At 42.8% G+C, this 20,311-nt stretch overlaps 1 protein-coding gene across 3 annotated transcripts in view; it reads left to right on the top strand.

The window, feature by feature from the left end:
* CD99L2 (CD99 molecule like 2) overlaps positions 1-20,311 on the top strand; it is an 87,026-nt gene that overhangs the window by 57,405 nt on the left and 9,310 nt on the right. For all 3 annotated transcript variants that reach the window (XM_027609243.1, XM_027609242.2, XM_027609241.2), the window contains exons 3-4: positions 9,547-9,633; positions 11,389-11,448. In XM_027609243.1, coding sequence (XP_027465044.1) covers positions 9,547-9,633; positions 11,389-11,448 — 147 coding nt within the window. The remainder of the gene's footprint in view (positions 1-9,546; positions 9,634-11,388; positions 11,449-20,311) is intronic.

Raw genomic sequence — 20,311 nt, forward strand, 5'->3', positions numbered from 1 at the left:
CCATATATCCGCATCTTTATACTTCAGATGTAAACTTGGGCTTCATGGAGCTGGCATTCCAGTGGTGTGGCTTTGGCCACGGCCAGTGCTGCCGTTTCCTTATTGGCCGATGTGTGATTTGCTTTCATTTTGCATAATTACAAATAGGGCTTCAGTGAACGTTCTTGCCCATATCCTTTGTGTATAAGTTCAGTGGAACTACCAGGCTGAAGGGTATACATACTTTATATTTTAATAGAGTCTGCCAAATTGTTTCCAAAATGAATGTACCATTATATATTCACTGAACCCTGTTGAGTTCCTTTGCTCCCAGATCTGCACATCGTCAGATTTTATTAATCAAAGGCATTTTACCAATATGATGGACAAAATCTTATTGCTTATTATGCATTTTCCTCATTATAGTGAGATGGAGCATCATTTCCTGTATTTATTGGCCATTTGTATTTTCTTCTTTGGTGAATTATCTGTTTCATATCCTTTCCCCATTTTTCTGCTGGTGTGCTTGTCTTTTTCTTACGGGTTTGAGGGCTCTCTGTATATTCTGGATTGAGAAAGGCAGGGGCTCTGGAGCCAGCCTTCCTGCGTCTGAACCCAGCCTCTGCCACTTCCACCTTGGGTGAGCCACCTGACTTCTCTGTGCCTCCGTTTCCTCGTGTGTTACGTGAGGTTAATAATAAGCCCTGCCTCCTGGGATTATTGTAAGGATTAGATGAGATGGCCCATATGAAGTGCTCAGCACAGGACTGGTATGAGTTCAGTGCTCAGTAAGTGTCAGCTGTTATTATTGTTCCTTGATTTGACTGTGGCGGAGTCTCTGGTGTAAGTCAAGCATACATGAGGAATGCATGCCTACTTAAATTGATCAACACATTAAAAGCAATTCCCGTCAAAATCCCAGCTAGAATTTTTGCTGAAACAGACAGACAAGGGACCCCAAATTGCCAAAACAGTCTTGGAGTACCTGGGTGGCCCAGTCAGTTAAGCATCCAACTCTTGATTTTGGCTCAGGTCATGATCCCAGGGTTCTGAGATCAAGCCCCGTGTCAGGCTCCATGCTGGGTGTGGTATGGAGCCTGCTTAAGATTCTCTCCCTCCCCCCCCCCCCGCCCCATGCTCATTTGTGCACTCTTTCTCTCTCTATGTATATATGAAAAAAATTGCCAAAACAATCTTGAAAAAAGAAAAAGAGAACTCAGACTTCCTAATTTTACAACTTACTACAAATCTGCAGTAATCAAGATACTGTGGCACTAGCATAAAGAGACCTAGAGTTTGATGGAATAGATGTGAGAATCTAGAAATAAACCATTACATCCATGACCAGTTGACTTTTGACAAAGATGCCAAGACTGTCCAATGGGGAAAGAATAATCTCGTCAATAAATAGTGCTGGGACACAACCGGATATCCAGTTGCAAAAGAATGAAGTTGGACCCCTGCCTCACACCTTATACAAAAATTAACTCAAAATGGATGATAAACCTGAAACCACAAATCTTTTAGAAGTTCATTTGCATGTGTGCTGTGAGTTGAGAGCTTAGGGTGTTCTCAGGTCTTCCCTAAGTATGCTCACTGTCCTGTACCTGCAGGTGGCCTTTTGGATTCCCAGGAAAATAAACAGTTTATTAGCAATGACGGTTTTAATGAAATCATTTAACATCTCCCCAAATAAACATGACCAAAAACAAAACAAAACAAAAACAAGCCTAAGTATAAAGACCCCCAATTAGGAAATTTGTTATTTTCCTGATGGAGGACTTTTTAGTATTTACATCCCTTTCTCTGTTGTGCACCTGCCCATCTGATCTTCATCAGCATCCGTCAGCCAGTGTGTCCAGGACCCATAGGAGCACCAGCATGTGATGTGTTTGGTTGAATGACATCCTCCAAAACCTCATCTCACTCTGCTCTCCTTTTTTCCCCCTTTTTCTTTTTTTTTTTTAATATTTTTTTTAATTTGAGAGAAAGTGAGCACACGACCATGAGCGGGGGGGGGGGGCAGAGGGAGAGGGAGAAGCAGGCTCCCCACGGAGCAGGGAGCCCGATGAGGGGCCTGATCCCAGGAACCTGGGATCATGACCTGAGCTGAAGGGGGACGCTTAACTGGCTGAGCCACCCAGGTGCCCACACTACAGTCCATTTAAGAACATTTCCATTACCTCAAAAAGAAACTGTACCCTTTAGCTGTCAATCCCCTGATTATTTCCCTTCCCCAGCCCCTGACAGCCTGTCTCTATGGATTTCCCTCTTCCAGATATTTAATATAAGTGGAGTCGTATAATGTGGACTTCATGTTTGGCTTCTTTTACTCAGCATAACGTTTTCAAGGTTCACCTGTGCTGCTTTCAGAACTTTGCTCCCCTCTCCCTCCATCCCTGCCTTCACCCTCTCCTTCCATCTCCACCCCTTTTCCTTTCATCTCTCCTTTTGCTGTGTGTGTAATCCCCCTCACAGGGGAGCACACTTCTGCTTTTGCCCTATAAAGCTTCTTTTCTTTCTTTTTTAATTATTTGAGAGAGAGAGAGAAAGTGTGGAGGAGAGGCAAAGGGAGAGAATCTGAAGCAGACTCTGCAAGAGCGTGGAGCCCAACATGGGGCTCGATCCCAGGACCTTGAGATCATGACCTGAGCTGAAATTAAGAGTTGGCTGCTTAACCGACTGAGCTACCCAGGCGCCCCTGCCCTGTAAAGCTTCTTATAAGTTTCCCTATTTCCTCGGATTGCCATGGATGCCATCATTAAGCCCCACCTGGGGGAACCTGGTCAGTTTTGTTTACTGTGGTGTTGTAGGCACATACTGAAAAGAATCCCTTCATATTGCTGGGCAGCGTTTGCTGGGCGGCAAAGAATCTTTTCTAAGCTTGTCATTTTGAGAAAAACTTCACGGAACTAGGTTTCTTTATTTTAGGAGCTCACTGCTTTCATGAAGTTGGCCTACTGTTCTAATTCCTTGATAAGCAGCTAGACTTTCTTGCTCTCAATTATGGATAATAAATCCCATTTAAAGATTCACGACAGGAAAATCTGTAGTTAATAGCATCTTAATAATCACACAAATCCAAGCTAACGTTCTACGTCCCCGCAGGCTCTGGCTCTAATAGAGCCACTGGTTCCACATGCATGGTAAGGAATGTTCTCTTGAAATGGCACCTGCAGATCTTCAGAGGAACCACACTTCTCCAGAAACTGTGTGTAGTCGGGCAGAACTCCACAAAGCTATAATGATCGAGACTGCGTGGTACTGGCATAGGATACACCTGATTAGGCCAATCAAACAGAATCAGAGTCCAAAAATAAACCCTTATTACATCTCTGGTCAGTTGACTGTTTTTAAAAAAAATCTGGAAAAATAAATATTTTTACATGAGCGGTTTCAGTCCTAGAGATTTTAAAGTAATATTACATGAGTGTCCATTGCTTTTCTGAAAATTGCTCAAATAATGGTTTCAGTAATGTATCACCATAATATACATACACAGAGCCTCCTTCAGAGAGGTGTGCTGTACTTTTTCATTTTACAGCTTAAAGTCATGGAAATTTCTTAGAACTAAAATCCTCTCTAAACTATTGATGAGCTAGATTAAAAAGTATATATATAATGACAGGAGGTTATTACGTGGTCCTCTTCTCATAAAAACCCACCCATTGGTGTGATCTTCACATTTAGGTACGTGTTGGTGTACCAAAAGCCTTCCCAAAGAGTAAGCAAGCATGGTCATTTTAAGGGAAAAACCTGCCATATTCTCAACTTCTATCTATACTTTGGTTAAAACTGAATTATGGAAGAATAAACCTGTAGTTGTGGAGATGATCTCCTTTCCCACCTGTCCCTCTTTGTTTAAAAAAGAATGGAAGTAAAATTCACGTACCCTAAAATTAAGCTGTTTGAAAACATTCACAGTGTTGGGCAACCACCATGTCTCTCCAGTCCCAAAACATTTCCATCCCTCCAAAGTAAAATCCTTTACCCATTAAGCAATTTTTTCCTCCTTTCCCCCCTCCCCTTGCCCCAGACAGTCACCAATGTACTTTCTATATCAGTTGATTTATCTATTCTGGGTATTTCACATAAATACTATCATATAATATGTGACCTTTTGTCTTTCATTTAGCAGAATGTTTTGGAGGCACACCCACCTTATAGGCTGCATATCAGTGCTTCATTCTTTTTTTATTTTTTATTTTTTTTTTTATTTATTTGAGAGAGGGAATGAGAGAGAGCACGAGAGGAAAGAGGGTCAGAGGGAGAAGCAGACTCCCTGCTGAGCAGGGAGCCCGATGTGGGACTCAATCCCGGGACTCCAGGATCATGACCTGAGCCGAAGGCAGTTGCTTAACCAACTGAGCCACCCAGGCGCCCCAGTGCTTCATTCTTTTTATGACTAATATTCCATTGTATGGATAGACCACACAGTTTGTTCATTCATCAGTTGATGGACATTTGGCTGTTTCCGCCTTTTGGCTGCTGTGAATAGTGCTGCTATGAACATGTGTGTACACAGTGTTGTTTGAATACCTGTTTTTAATTCTTCTGGGCATATACCTGGGAGTGGAATTGCGAGGTCATGTGGTCATTCTATGTTTGAGGTTTTGAGGAACCGCCAAACCGTTTCCACAGTGGCTGTGCCATTTTACGTTCCCACCAGCAGTGTGTAAGGATTCCAATTTCTCCACATCCTAGCCAACTTATTTCCCCCTTTTACTCCTGAAGCTTTGTACCCTTTGACTAACACCACCCCATTCCCTCTCCCCCCAGCTCTTGTAACCACCGTTCTATCCTCTGATTCTATGAATTTGACTACTTTAGATTCCTCCTAAAAGTCAGATCATGCAGTATTTGTCCTTCTGGGTTTGGCTTATTTAACTTAGCATAGTATCCTCCAGGTCCATCTGTGTTGTCCCAAATAGCAGGATTTCTTTCTATTTAAGGCTGAATAATGTTCCATTTTATTTACATAGCACATTTTCATTATCCATTCATCCATCAGTGGTCACTTGGATTATTTCTTTCTCACAGCTGTTGAGAATACTGTTGCAATGAACGTGGACATGCAGACATCTGAGATCCTAATTACCTTTCTTTTGGAGATAAGCCTAGAAGTAGGATTGCTAGATCCAGTGGTAGTCCTGTTTCTGTCATTTTTTGGAACCACCGTACTGTTTCCATAGTAGCAGCACCATTTTACATTCCCACCAACAGTGTGCAAGGGTTATCTTTTCTCCACAACCTTACCAGCGTGTTACCTTTTGTGGTTTTTTAAAAAATAATATTCGTCTTAACAGGTGTGAGGTGATACCTCATTTTGATTTACGTTTTCCTGATGATTAGTTATATTGAGCATCTTTTCATATACCTGTTGGCCATTTCTTTGGAGAAATATCTAAGTTCTTTGCCCATTTTCTAACCAGATGATTTTTTGTTTTGCTATAGAGTTGTAGGATTTCCTTACATATTTTGGATATTAACCCCATATCAGATATGTGATCTACAAATAATTTTCTCTCATTCCATATATTGCCTTTTCATTTTATTGACTGTTTCCTTTGCTGTGCAGAAGCCTTTTAGTTTGATGTAGTCCCACTTGTCTGTTTTTGCTTTTATTCCCTGTACTTTTGGTATCACATCCAAGAAATCACTGCCAGGTCTGATGTCAAATTTTTTATTTTCCTGTTTTCTTCTAAGGGTTTTATGGTTCTGGCTTTATGTTTATGTCTTTATTTTCCAATTTAAAAAAGATTATAGCCTTCCTAGTAGTGATGGAGTAGAACTTCATTGTGGTTTTTGTGTTTTCCTGATGACTGAGGAGGTCTTTATACATATTGAATGCTAGACCTTCATCAGATATCATTTACAAGTATTTTCTCCCATTTCCTAGGTTATCTTTTCAGTTTCTTGAAAATGTACTTAGATGCACGGAGGTTTGAAATTTTGATGAAGTTTAATTTATCCTTTTTCTTTGGTTGCTCATGCTTTTGGTGTCATCTCTGAAAATTTGTGGCCAGATGGATCTATTTTGAGGTAATTTTGTATATGGTGTGAGGAAGGGTTCCAACCTCATTCTTCCGCATGTGGATATCCAGTTGTCCCAGCAACATTTATTAAAAAGACCATTCTTTTCCCCCATTGAATGGTCTTGGCACCCTCTTGAAAATCAGTTGACCATAAATATGTGGGTTCTTTCTGTACTCTCAATACTGTGATATTGGTCTATATATATATTCGTATGCCAGTATCGCACAGGTTTGATTACTGTAGGTTTGTAGTGTGACTCTTCTAATTTTGTTCTTACTATTATTTTGGCTATTTGAGCTCCCATGTAATTCCATTTGAATTTTAGGATCAGTTTATCCATTTCTGTAAAAAAAAAGGGGGGGGGCAGTCGGAATTCTGGTAGAGATTGCATAGAATCTGTAGATTAATTTGGGTAATATTGCCATCTTAACTAACCACAGTGAGTCTTCTATGACAATGGGGTATTCCATTTAGACTCCTTTTATTTCTTTCAACACTTTTGTGGCTTTTAGTGTACAAATCTTTACACATCCTTTGTTAAGTTGATTCCTAAGAATTTTATTCTTTTGATGCTATTATAATGGAATCACTTTATTTTCCTTTTCAGATCATTGCTAATATATAGAAATACAACTTTTGTATATTGATCTTGTATCCTGCAGCTTTGCTGGACTTATCTCTAAGACAGTTTTTTTTTTTCTTCTTTTTTATGGTGGGGGTAAGGTCTGGATTGTTAAGGTTTTCTATATGTAAAGGTCATGTCATCTTTGACTAGAGATAGTTTTACTTCTTTCTTCACAGTCTAGATGACTTTTTTCCTTGCCTAATTGCCCTGTACAATATTTAATAGAAGTGGTGAGAGTAGACCTCCTTTGTCTTGTTGATGATCTTAGGAGAAAAGCTTTCAGTCTTTCATCCTTAAATACGATGTTTACTGTGGATTTTTCATAGATGCCCTTTGTCAGGTTGAGGAAATTCCCTTCTATTCCTAGATAAAAAGTATTTTTTTTTTTTTAGCATGAAATGGTTTTGGCTTTTGTCAGATGCATTTCTGCATCTATTGAGATGATCAAGTGTTTTATTTCCCTTTGTTCTAGTAGTTTGGGATATCACTGATTTTTCTTATATGGAGCTACCCTTGAATTCCTGGAATAAATCTTACTTGGCCATGTTTTATAATCCTAGTATGTGGCTGGATTTGGTTTGCTAGTATTTTATTGAGGATTTTGCATCTGTGCCCATAAGAGTTAGAGGTTGGTTAGAGGTCTGTGGTAGATTTGTTATCTAGTTATCTTGTGGTGGTTTTGGTATAAAGTACTACTGGCGTCATAGAATTAGTTAGGAAGTATTCCCTCTACTTTTTGGAGGAGTTTAAGAAGAATTGACTTTGATTTTTCTTTATTTTTTTTAATTTAAATTCAATTAGCCAAGGTATAGTACATCATTGGTTTTTGATATAATGTTCAATGATTCATCAGTTCAGTATAACACCCAGTGCTCATCACATCACGTGCCCTCCTTAATGACTTTGATTTTTCTTTAAATATTTTGTAGAAATCATCAATGAGGACTTCTGGTCCTGGGATTTTCTTTGTGGAAAGTTGTTAAATCCCTGATTCACTCTCTTTACTTGTAGATCTAGTCAGATTTTCTGTTTCTTCTTGAGTCAGTTTTGGTGGTTTGTGTACAGGAATTTGTCCATTTCATCTAGGTTATCTAATTTATTGTAATAGAATTGCTCATAGTGTTCCTGAATTCTTTTTATTTCTGTACAGTCGGTAGTAATGTCTCTTCTTCATTCCTGAATTTAGTAATTTGGGTCTTCTTTCTTTTTGTCTTGGGTCATGTAACAGTTCGTCAATTTTGCTGAAAGAATCTAATTTTTGGATTTTCTTTCTCTGTTTTTTATATTCTCTATTGCAATTGTTTCTGCCACAATTTTTATTTTCTCCTGCTTGATGTAGGTTTGGTTTCCTCTTTAATTTCTTTTTTTTAAAGATTTTATTCATTTATTTGAGAGAGTAGGGGGAAGGGCAGAGGGAGAAGGGGAGAGAGAATCTCAAGCAGATTCCCTGCTGAGCATGGTGCCCAATGTGGGGCTCAATCTCCCGACCCTGAGATCATGACCTGAGCTGAAATAAGAGTTGGACCCTTAACTGAGTGAGCCACCCAGGCACCCCTATCTAATATTTTAATGCGAAAGATTAGGCTACTGATTTGAGACCTTTTTTTTTTTTTCTTTAATGTCAATGTTTACAGCTGGAAATTCCCCACCCCCCAGCAGTGCTTTCATAATAACACATAAGTTTTGGTATGTTGTGTTTTCTTTTTCATCCATCTCAAGGTATTTAATAATATGCCCTGTGATTTCTTCTTCGACCCGTTGGTTCAAGTCTTCCTTTCTGATTTTCAATCAAGCTGTTCTATCTACAATGGAAAGGATGGTATTGAAATCTACAACTATTATTGTCAAATTGCCTATTCTTCAATTTTTGCCATTTTTTCTTGTATGTTGGGGCTTGATTGTTGGGTGCATAGATGTTTAAAATTTTATCTTTCTGCTGGATTTATCCTTTCATGATTACAAAATGTCATTCTTTGACTCTTGTAACAGTGTTTGTCTTAATGTTTGTTTTATCTGATAGTAATATAGCTACTCCAGCTGCTATTTGTATCATATACTTTTACCCATCTTTTTACTTTTAACCAATTTCTAATAGTAGGAACAGTTACACCAAAGTCTTGATGTCTAAGGAAAGAAGCTGTTAGAAAACTGATACATAGTATGCTGCTATGTGATAGGAGTGAAAGAAGTCCGTATTTTTAGAGGAGTCTGGTTGAGCTGAAAAACCTTAGTTACAGGAGTAACAACCATGCTTATATAAAATATTTTGTTGGTATTATACTACTTTCAGTTTATAAGACATTCCCATACTCTACTGGGAACATAACCTCAGTCCATCCCTGCGCAGTATTATTTACGGTTATGGTGCCAGGTTGATAGTGGTGGAAACCAAGGCCTGAAGCTCCCAAGGGTCGTGCTCAAGCTCTGGAACCCCCTGGACCAGGGGGTCCTATCCAACAGATCTAGGCTGAACACATCGCTCCATTAATCTTCAGGTCATTTGTGGGACCATGTCTGCCTTACCACCAGTCCTCTGAAGAAAAATGAATGGAACTCATCTCATTTAAACCTTCTACATTTCTTTGTCATCCTCAAAGGGGTTGTCAGAGGCCTTAGAGGGGCCTCAAGGACTAAGACAAGTGCACCATACTCATGATGTAACATCCCTGAGCCATGAGGTGGCTGCTGTATTTTGTTACTAAATGTGTTCCCATGCTGTCCCCCTTCCCCATTTTATAAGAGGCCAGGAACAACCAGAGCTCCAGCAAAGCCTGCAGGTAATGCTGCCACTCTGAGGAGGGCAGTAAAGAAGGGTACCGTGGAGCTCTCTTTGGGGCAGATGTCCAAAGAGCTCCCTGTGCTTTAACCAGTTGACTTTCTCTTGTATGTTTTGGGGTCCACTGCAGATGATGATTTTAACTTGGCTGATGCCCTGGATGACCGAAATGATCGAGATGATGGCCGCAGGAAACCGAGCGCAGGAGGAGGAGGTGGTAAGTCAGCATGGCGGCTCCCTGGCCGGGTTGTCACTCATTCACTACAGTGGCCTGCAGAGCCCCCCGGGGCCCACCAGAGCCAAGGCATAGGAGAACCCTAAATAGTACTTCACAAACATTTTGGTCTCTGGACTCCCAAAATCATTGAGGATTTCAAAGGCTTTTGTTTCTGTGTACATTTTTTGCACATTTCTGTAATGTCTCAGCAGAAGAGCTAGACTCACTCTGTTTCCGGATTCAGTTGTAATGTATTGTGGTGGCTGAAGTGTATGAAGGAAATCTGGCCTCATATACATATGCATTTGAAAAAGGGAGGGATATTTTAATTGACTCTTTAGGTCATTGCTGTAGATATTCTTCTTTGTAAAGACACCCAAACTCAGCTGGTGGTGGTTTCTTACCGTTTCAGTGTAGTGTGGAATGTGACACCCTATCAGTGAACTTTTCATACTCGATTCCATTAAACCCTCCAGGACTTCCTTGGACTTTCAGTGGAATTTTTACCCATTCTTGGTTTTATATATTGTGCATTGGTCATTTGGAAATACTGGTGTCCTGAGGTCTTTTGAACTTCCAGATAATGCCATGTTTCATTATGCAGTACCCCAAACTCACATTTGTTAATGTCACTCCCATCTCCTTAGATCAAGTCTTAAGTATTGGGAAGCTGCTAAGCTCACAGTAGTAGATAGCGATTTTTCAAAATTCTAAGTTTTGTTCGAAATCTTACCATTGGCAACAGATCTTGCCAGTGGTTTTCTTTGAAGGGACAGCGTCCTTTCATTTCATTTCCAAGAAAACATCTGCCAAATATTCAAGCTGCCATAACCCTAGTTTGGCCATCACTGATTCTTTCTAGGAAAAGTGGTCTTCTGTGGCACAGAGCAGCTGATAAACTCAGAACCGAAATAGTCACTCAAGCGCACTCCAAAGTAGTACAGTTGACTCAAAAAACGTGGCAGAAATCCTTTCAGCCTACTTTCCATTTCCTCACACAGAACATTAAAGTCGTGTACTCCGTGGTTAAGCCAGAATCCATTTTTTTCTGTTTCCTTGTGTTATTTTCTTTTGCCTCATAACAAATGATCACAAGCTTCACGAGTTAAGGTAGCACCCATTTATGAACTCAGTTCCCTTTGGTGGTGAGTTCAGGTAAACAGCTAAGCCGAGCTTTCTGTCCAGGGCCTCCCGAGTTGCCATCACGATGTCAGCCCGGCCTGGTCTCCTCTGAGCTTGGGTTCTCTTCCAAGTTCGTGTGGTGGTTGGCAGAGTACGTTTCCTTGCAGTCGTAGAACTGATGGAGAAAGACAGAAACGGGGGAATGCTGGGAGAAGAAGACTAACTCTGCTGCTTCTAGTGTCTGAGCTCAGGAAGGCCTCACCCTGCCTGCCTGCTTGAGTCGGGCCCACCGAGGATAATCTCCTTTTTGATTCAGGCAAAGTCAAACTGATTTGGGACCTTAATTACATCCGCAGTAGCTCTTTACCTTTGGCGCCTAATATAACCTAATGGCAACGGGGATAGCCACCTTGTCCATGGTCCCACTCACACTCCAAGTGATGGGAGATTATGCAAGGTGTGTACTCTAGTGGGAGGGAATCTTAGTGCCCTGTTAGAATTTTGCCTTTCATATTCATCAGGGACATTCTTAACTGGCAGTCAGTTTCTGGGGATGTTGGGCAACACTAACACAAGATTTTTGTCCCTGAAAAATGTGTTGTGGTATTGACATGTATATTTGGTTTTCTCCAGGTTTTTCAGACAAGGATCTTGAAGACATATTAGGCGGTGGTGAATACAAACCTGACAAAGGTAAAATTAGGAGCATTGATTTGTCTAAACACCTTAATCTCATTACAAATGTGATTACATGGCGACCAGATTAATTGAGCTGTTCTTACTCGGCCTCTGGGATATAAGAGGTCGTTTTTAGACATCCTGCTTACAACTTGGAGGGCTCACTTGGAATCATATGGGCTGTGCAGCTCAAAAGGGGAGGGCTTTATAAGCCAATTTGGAAAAGCCACACGTTCCCCTTGGTGCCCCCAAGGCAAAGTGCAGCATGGCTAATATCTCCATCCCGAGCCGGAGCCACTTGCCCAGGCGGCACCAGTGACTGGGGACCACTCCTGCCCCCAATCTGGGGGTCCTTTCACCCTTGGGTTGGGAACAGCAAGGCTCATCATGACAAGCATTTTTTTAGGAGACCCATAGCAAGTCTGACATCTTTTAAAAGATCTTTTTAGTTTAAAATAGTTTAAAACTCAGGGTGCCTGGCTGGCTCAGTCCGTAGAGCGTGCGACTCTTGATTGTCTGAATCAAAAAAGGAGATTATCCTCAGGGTTGTGAGTTCGAGCCCCACGTTGGGGATAGAATAAAATAAAATTAGTTTAAAACTCACAAGAAGTTATAAAACTTATTCAGGAGAATTTCTGTGTACTCTTCACCCAGGGTCCCCTGAAGGTTGCCACTGACCTTACAATAACTGTAGTATGTTGTCCAAGGAAGCCAGCATTGGTACAGACTGTGATTAAGTCGCATACAGACCCGATTCAGATTATGTCAGCTTTTGCATGTACTCATGTGTGCATGCGCGCACTGTGGGTCTATGAAATTTCGTCGTGTATGTAGATTTCAGTGACCGCGACCAACCAGGATGCCGAATACAGAACTGTTCCATCACCACAGGGAAACCCCCTCATGCTAAGCCCTTCTTAGTCATGCCCTCCCCCGCCCTCCAAAACCACCGAAGACTTAAACCTTTTATCCTAATACACATCAAGATCTGATCCTATTATGGAGAGAATCAGCCGGATTTGATGTGGCAAAATAAGCTATGATTGGAACTTGTGATTGTTACTTGCATGTGGTTGCCTGTTTTGATGGTATGTTGTAACTTGTAGTTATGATGCTAAGTTGTTACGGTTGTGACTGGCGTGATGGCAGCCTGTTGTGGGGGCAGGTTGTGACTTAGCATGTCCTGCGTGAATGAGTTAGGAGTGTGTCTGGCTGTGGCGTTAGCGTCTGCCCCCTTCTTGCAAGGGACCGTGTACATTTCCTGTGGAACAGTGTTCCCTTCACATTAAAGGATACCGTAGTCACATCTGTCCTTCAGAACACCTTTCCAGACAATGTCATCTTGGGTAAAAAGTTCTAAAAACCACTAAACGAAACTCACAGGTGTCAGGAGAACATGGAACATTTAAAGGGCAAACCCAGCAAATTGGCCAATTACTCCTGGGTGACAAATGGTATTTCCAGATGGTGAGATGCGGGCAGCGGTAGCAAGTGGGAGCGCGCGCACGGATGGAAGGCTGAATGGCACGCTGGGGGCTTATTACCAGTACATGTTTTAGCAAGGAAGAAGTGTTGGAAAATTCTTTAATTAGGCCCGTATTTAAACTTCTCGTCTAAAGAATAATCCATTGTTAGCTTAAGTTATACCCTTTGTCATTATAAGCGTCATTAAAAGAAAATAAAGGGGGTCCCAGCAAAAAAATACAAGTGTGAGCCTGGTCCCACATGGTCATGATGAGCACACAATGAAATTCTCAGACATTCTCCTCTATGCAGACATGCTAATGCCACGAGTGAGGATAAAACATCCTGTTTCAATACGTGATAATCATCAGCATAAAACAATCCTAATTAACGTTATTTTCCAACTTTGGATCTTAGGCACATACACGAGACTCAGCTGTAGTTTTGGAGTTTGTTTTTGAAATAATATGTTATCTGTTATATAGGTTTTTTTTCTCAAGAAAATATTTCTCTCGGTCTTGCAGGAGCACCCCATGTTTTGCTTGTAGGTGACAGGGGCAGTCTCTTGTCAACAGGTCCTGCCAGCCGCCTCCCTTCCCTTGCATTTTCACCCACTGAGAAACCTGAGGCCAGTTTCCACTCCTCATTGTCTCCTCTGGGTCTACGCCTTAGCATATGCAAGCCTCAGCTCCCTCTCCTGAGTTGCTCTTTGGTCCGCAGTGGCCTTGATGGTCACAGCTCTTTGTCCCGTGTGTCCTCTGCAGTATCTGACTTCGATGACCATCTGCCGCTTCACATTCTTTTCTCCCGCCGCCTCCTGGCACTCTCCCACTTTCTTGGTCTCATTCCCTTCTTCACGCTGTTGCCTGCTGGGAAGGTTTCCTTGGGTGTCCTGTCCCCATTCTCTTCCTCACTGGAAGTGATTGATTTTAGAAGCAAAGACCTGAGTCTTGAGTGTGTCCGTCACTTAGTGGGATGTCGCTGCTTCTATACCCTTTAAGGGGGCAGGAGTAGGCAAGAAGTATGTGGTGATCTACTAAACCATGTACACACGTGCACCTATGATTTTCTCTATTCATCAACATTTATATTGACCTAAACATGAGTTCATACCTATTCTCCAACTGTGCTCCAGTGCCCAAAGCTTTCTTTTGGCCTTCCTTTCTTGCTTCTCTGTAACTTCCCTCTCTGCCAGGGGGAAACCTACCATTCGTCAGCGATTTGCGTGCTTTGCTCAATTTTGGTATCCGCTCATACCTCTCTGAGGAATACCTTTACCATCGACAGTACAGGCTTTATGTTTAAATCCTTTGGCCTTTCCCTTACAGTTTCCAGTCAAAATAGCCTTTTTGGGGGCGCCTGGGTGGCTCCGTCGTTAAGTGTCTGCCTTCAGCTCAGGTCATGATCCCGGGGTCCTGGGATCGAGCCCCGCATCGGGCTCCCTGCTCGGCGGGAAGCCTGCTTCTCCCTCTCCCACTCCCCCTGCCTGTGTTCCCTCTCTCGCTGTCTCTCTCTCTCTCTCTCTCTCTCTCTCTGTCAAATAAATAAAATACTGAAAAAAAAATAGCCTTTTTTAAGGTTACTTGGGTCGGCTCCTCTGTCCCTCCTCCTCCGTTTCTCAGGCAGTTAGATTCAGTCGTCACAGCCTGCATCCCGTCCTGGGATCGCCCGCACGCCTAGTCGATGTTCCGTTTCGTTCTTTTGCGTACATACATTAAAGTTCACTCTTTGCGATGTACAGTTGTGTGGGTTTTTACAAATGCACTTGGTCACGTGTCCACCACCCGAGTACCATACAGAACTGTCCTGTCACCATAAACGTTCTTCTGTGCATCCGCCTGGTACTCAGCCACTCTCCCTTCCTCAACCCTAATCTGTTTTCTATTAGTGTAACCACTAATCTGTTTACCTTCTGCATAGCTTTGCCTTTTCCTTAATGTCCTATAATTGGAATCATGCAGCGTGTAGCCTTTGCAGACGAACTTCTTTCACTTAGCAGTATGCATTGAAGGTTCCTCCGTGTCTTTTCATGGCTTGATAGTGTATTTCTTTTTAGCATTGAATAATAATCCATTGTCTGGACGGAGCACTTTTTGTTAGCTGTTTACCTGTTGAAGGACATCCTGGTTGCATCCAGTTTTTGACGCTTATGTATAAAGCTGCTATAAACATTTATAAACACTTACAGGTTTTTGTGTGGACATAAGTTTTCAGTTCACTTGGAACGGTGTGTACGATTGCTGGGTCATATGGTAAGTCTGTGTTTAACTTGGTGATAAACTGCACCATCTTGCTTTCCCATGAACAATGAATGAGAGTTCCTTTTGCTTCATGTCCTCATCAGCAATTGGAATTGTCAGCTCTTTTGGATTTGGGACATTCTAATAGGTAGGTAGGGGTATCTCGTCATTTTTTCATTTTTTTTTAAAGATTTTATTTATTTATTTGAAAGAGAGAGAGCGTGTGTGCACAAGCAGGGAGGAGAGGGAGAAGCAGGCTCCGCACTGAGCAGGGAGCCCGATGCGGGACTCAGTCCCAGGACCCCGGGGTCATGACCTGAGCCAAAGGCAGACGCTTAACTGACTGAGCCACCCAGGCGCCCCCGTTTTTTCATTTGTATTTCCCTAATGAGAAGTGATGTTGAACATCTTTTTATATTCTTATTTTATATTCTTTGGTGAAGTCTGTTCAGATTTTTTGCCTTGTAAAAAAAATCGGGTTTTTTTGCTTTTACAAGTTCTTTATATAATCTGGGTACAAGTCCTTTATCAGGTGGTATATGATTTTGAAAATATCTTCTCCCAGTCCATGGCTGTCTTTTCCTTTTCTTAAGAGTGTTGTTTGTTGGATATTTATTTCTTTATAAAGGTCAGTTTATCAGTTTTTTTATGAATCATGCTTTGGCGTTTAAGAACAATCAAGGTCATGGAGATTTTTTTCCTATGTCTTCTAAAGGTGTTACAGTTTTAGCTTGTACATTTAGGTCTTTGCTGCTCCATTTTGAATTGATCTGTATATGGCATGAGCTAGGGGTCCAACTTTATTCTTTTGCATGTGGATATCCAATTGTGGCATTGTTTGCTGATTAGATTATCCTTTCCCCACTGAACTGTCTTAGCTCCCTTGGTGAAAACCCGTTGACCATAAGGGTAAGGTTTTGTTTCTGGACTCAGTCTGCTCCATCGATCGATCTCTCCGGCTGGCCTTCAGCCAATACCAGCCTGTCTCTGCTGGGCATGTCCTCGGCTTCAGGGCAAACAAGGGCCCCCTGTGGTTGTCTTACCTCTCCACCTCCTCTTTAAATCCCTGGCAAGGTGACTGGTGGCTTGCTGGGGCTGAAGGAGCCGCTGGCTCTCCCTGTTTCCTCGCCACTGAGAGGCTGGCAGTGTTTCAAGTCACGCGGGCTTTTGTGGCCTGTCAGCCCTTCCCCAGCCCCACTGGCTGCTGGAAGACCTTGGGGGCAGGGGGAGCAAGAGAAACCCTGGTCGCAGAGGCCACAGACTTCAGCTCTTCTTGCTGGAGCTAAATCCGTTTCCTGACATGGATGCCTCTGAATGTCCGGGGCCATAGCTGCTTTTTGAGGAGAGGATTTGTTGACCTCCTCACTCGGTCATGCCAGAAGTCCTCTCCCCTGGTATCATTTGAATTTAGAATCTTCTCTTTGCTTCCCCTCGAGCCCAGGTCCACATCCCCTCCCCTCTTGGGTCGTTACCTTAACCTCTTAACTGGTCTCCTGGCTCCAGTTTGTCCCCCACACCGCTGCCAGAGAGAACCCTCAGGAACACAAAACTGCTTTGGTCAGTCCTCTGTTTAAAACTATTGTGTACTAATGAAAAGACAAACAGCCCAGTTAAAAAAACGAGCGTGAGATTTGAACGGACACTTTATATAGAGGGAAATTATATGAAGATGTTCAAAATCATTATTCATTGGGGAAATGCAAATTAAATCCACAGCGAACTACCACAACACATCCACCAGGAGTGGCTAAAATTAGAAAGACTGACAATACCAAATGTCGGTGCAGATGTGGGTTAACTGAAACTCTCCTACATTGTTGGTGGGAATGGAAAGCTTCTTAAAATACTGAACATAGACCTATCCAGTGACTCAGCAGTCTCACTCCTATTCCAGAGAAATGAGAGCTTCTGTCCAAAAAAGACTTATAAAGAATATTCATAGCAGCTTTATTTATAATAGCAAAACAAAAACAAAACACTGGGAACAGCCCAAGTACCAGCAGCAGAATGAATAGACAAATTGTGATATCTTTATATATTCATATGACAGAACGAATTGCCAATATAAAAACATGGGTAAATGTCAAAAATGTTATGCCGAGTGAGAGAAGTCAATGAAAAGAGAGTGCATACTATATGAGCCCAACCATATGAAATTCTGATAGTTGCAAAACTGATCTATAGAGTTAGAAACGAGGTCTGTGGCTGCCGGGGTCGGGATGTGGACAGGGATCGATGGCAGGGAAACGAGAGAACTTTCTGAGGTGACGGTGCTGTTGTATATTTTGGTGGAGGTACAGGTTTCGCAGGGGGCTGCATCTGCCAAAACTTACCAAATGGTACACATAAGATTTGTGTATTTTACCATATGTAAATTTTACCTTAAAAAAGGGCATCGTAAGCAAGTGTGGAACCGTAGGTCATAATATGTTTAGGGGTGGTGTGTACGGATGTCTGTGACTGCCTTTGAAATGCAGCGTAGAAATAAGAGAAACTGATGAATGGATGGAGGGACAGATGGACAGACGGACGGACATGTGATAAAGCACATAGTGCCAAACACTATAGAATTCAGAGGGTGGATAGGAGTGTTCACTGTACAGTGTTTTCAACTTTTTAGTATGTTTGAAATTTTTCTTAAATATAGGGGAAAATTTTTAAAGAAGCCAAAAGACAAGCCTCTTTAATGGCTCCCCCACCACCTGCAGGACAATTTCAAGCCCTTTAGTCTGCCACGCGCTCTTCTCGCACCTTTAATTTTTAACTTTTTATTTTGCATTTCTGCTGCTCATCTTCTTATAGTGAAAGTAAATTTATAAAAAAATCTAAAAGTCCCAGCTGTGGCTGTTGGGAGACTAACATACTTACGCAAGTCCTTAAACACTTGAACATCCCCCGCCCCCAGCAGTTCTAGGTAGAATCTCCCCACCGTTCCGCGACTCTCCATGCCCTTGGCAAATCAGATGTGTCCGGCGCTCGCTGTGAGCCCTGGGCCGTGCTCTTGTCAGAACAGGGCAAATACGTGCCTTGCCTCCCTGCCTCCCAGGAACGTGGCTGTGGCGGCCTGAAGACCGACGTGTGTGCGCGGGTACGTGCGTTGTTGTCTTTTGCATTTGAGGGTGCGCTGGATCTAGCGCTTCTGTTCACGACAGGGCATGTTCGGGACCTCCTTGCGGACGCAGTGCCTCCTGTACGTGCAGTCACTGTAGTTTCAAGGGTCCCCCGAGCTCTGGCATTCCACATGGCGATCTGGATGTATGGTCTCTTTGGTACGTAAGCGTGCTGTATAATATAATTGTGACCCCAGGAGGCAGGTCGGGATACAAAACGTACCGTCCTTGAAAATGAAGATCCTGCCAGCAACGTGTGGAATAGCTTCTCTGAGCTGTCCCTCCAGGTGTGGGACAATGGGGGCGGGTCTATTTTAAACATTTCTTATAAATTATATGAAAGTACTCCTTTATTGTTTTACCATCCCGGAAGAGTCACCAGTAATACTTTGGAGTATATGCTTGTAGTACTTTTTCTCTGGATAATACACATTTGTAAATATTTATTTTTATAAAAATGGGACCATGCTGCTTTTTTAAAACCAGTTTTTATTCAGTAACACCCTGACTATTTTTCTCGGTCATTAAAGAGTACTGTAAAATACTGTGTTAATGAGTGCATGATGTTATACCATAATTTATTTAACCAGTTCCTATTTTGAGAGGTCTCTCTCTCCGGCTGTTTACCACTGTACACCGTGCCGTGATAAACCTCCTCAGAGCCAAATACACAAAAGCCTCAGTGTTTGTCAGCTAAATTCCTAGGTGTTGACTTGCTGGGTCACAGGAAGTATAAAGTTTTAACGATGTGACTCCAAGTGTACTGCCAAGCGGTACTCCCCTGAGGTAGTACTGGCGTCCCCTCCTACCTGCCCTCAGCTTCCCTGGGTACGCTGGTTTTGTAATCTTTGTAAATTTGATCAGTATAAAATGCTATCCTGTTGACATTTGCATTTCTTCGACTACAAGAGAGGTGGAACACTTTTTACCTCTAGGTCGTATTGGACCCTCCTAATACATTGTGTTGAATTCCCTGTTCACGTTCGTTACCCACGTTTTTTGTTGTTGTTTTTTTTTTCCTTTTTACTGGAGTCTGCCTCTTTTCTCGTCAACTTGTAAGGACTCCTTTTACATTAGGGATGATGAAACCCTTTACATAAATTCCAAAAACATCTGTATTCATTAACTGATTCAAGACCTTTGGGTGGTTTCCACCTTTTGGCCTGTGTGGCTAGCGCCACCCTGTCCGCATTTCATGTGACATTCTTGTAGCTCACGGTCATACGGATCGTGAGGCTCAGGACTTGAGGTGAGCGGAAGAGGAGGTCGAACTGCTCGAACCTGTCTGGGGATCTGCTGACGTGAGCACGTCAGCAGAGGACGCCTGGGAGAGGACTGCCCCTGTCCCTGGCAGTGGCCACGTCCAGCGCAGCAGAAGGGACCGCCGATGGGCCAACACCATCAGACTCCGGACCCTCACAGGCGACCTCACCGCGGACCTGCTGGTGCACAAAGGGCCCTGTGCCCCGCTCTCTGCTCAGTGCTTTGCAATGGCACTGACTGTGCTTTTGAAGTAACCTTCTGTATCCAATCAGGGATCTTCAACTCAAGGGTTCAGCCCTAAGTGGGAACATAACAGACCTCATTTTCTGTCCCACACTCTTTTAAAAAAAAAGACTTTATTTTTCAGAGCAGTTTTAGGTTCACAGCAAAATTATGCTCCCCCCCACGGCCCCCCCCTTCGTTACCAACACCCCCCCCACCACCACCAGAAGGGCGCATGTGTTACAGTCCATGAGCCTGTGCATTCCCGGACTCCGATTGGCGGAGGAAGTGCCAGAGTTCATTGCTTCCAACATCCCAGAGCGGTTTCCCTTAAAAACCCTGGGCCCTGGGCGTACAGCCCCGCTCCATGAATGAGCGCTCTGCCCTGAGAAGAAGGGGGGAGCCCAAGGCTGATGAATGTCCTGAAATGGTACCAGTTGCTCGTCAGGGCACTGCCGTCTGGGGAGGTAAGCGTGTGTGTTGAGTTCTGTGCAGTTTTATCACACTCACGGGTATAGACGCGTGTGACTGCCACCAGGGCCCCGATAAAGACCAGTTCTGACACGGAAGGGCCCTTTC

This window comes from Zalophus californianus, chromosome X, assembly GCF_009762305.2.
Source record: "Zalophus californianus isolate mZalCal1 chromosome X, mZalCal1.pri.v2, whole genome shotgun sequence".
Lineage (NCBI taxonomy): Eukaryota > Metazoa > Chordata > Mammalia > Carnivora > Otariidae > Zalophus > Zalophus californianus.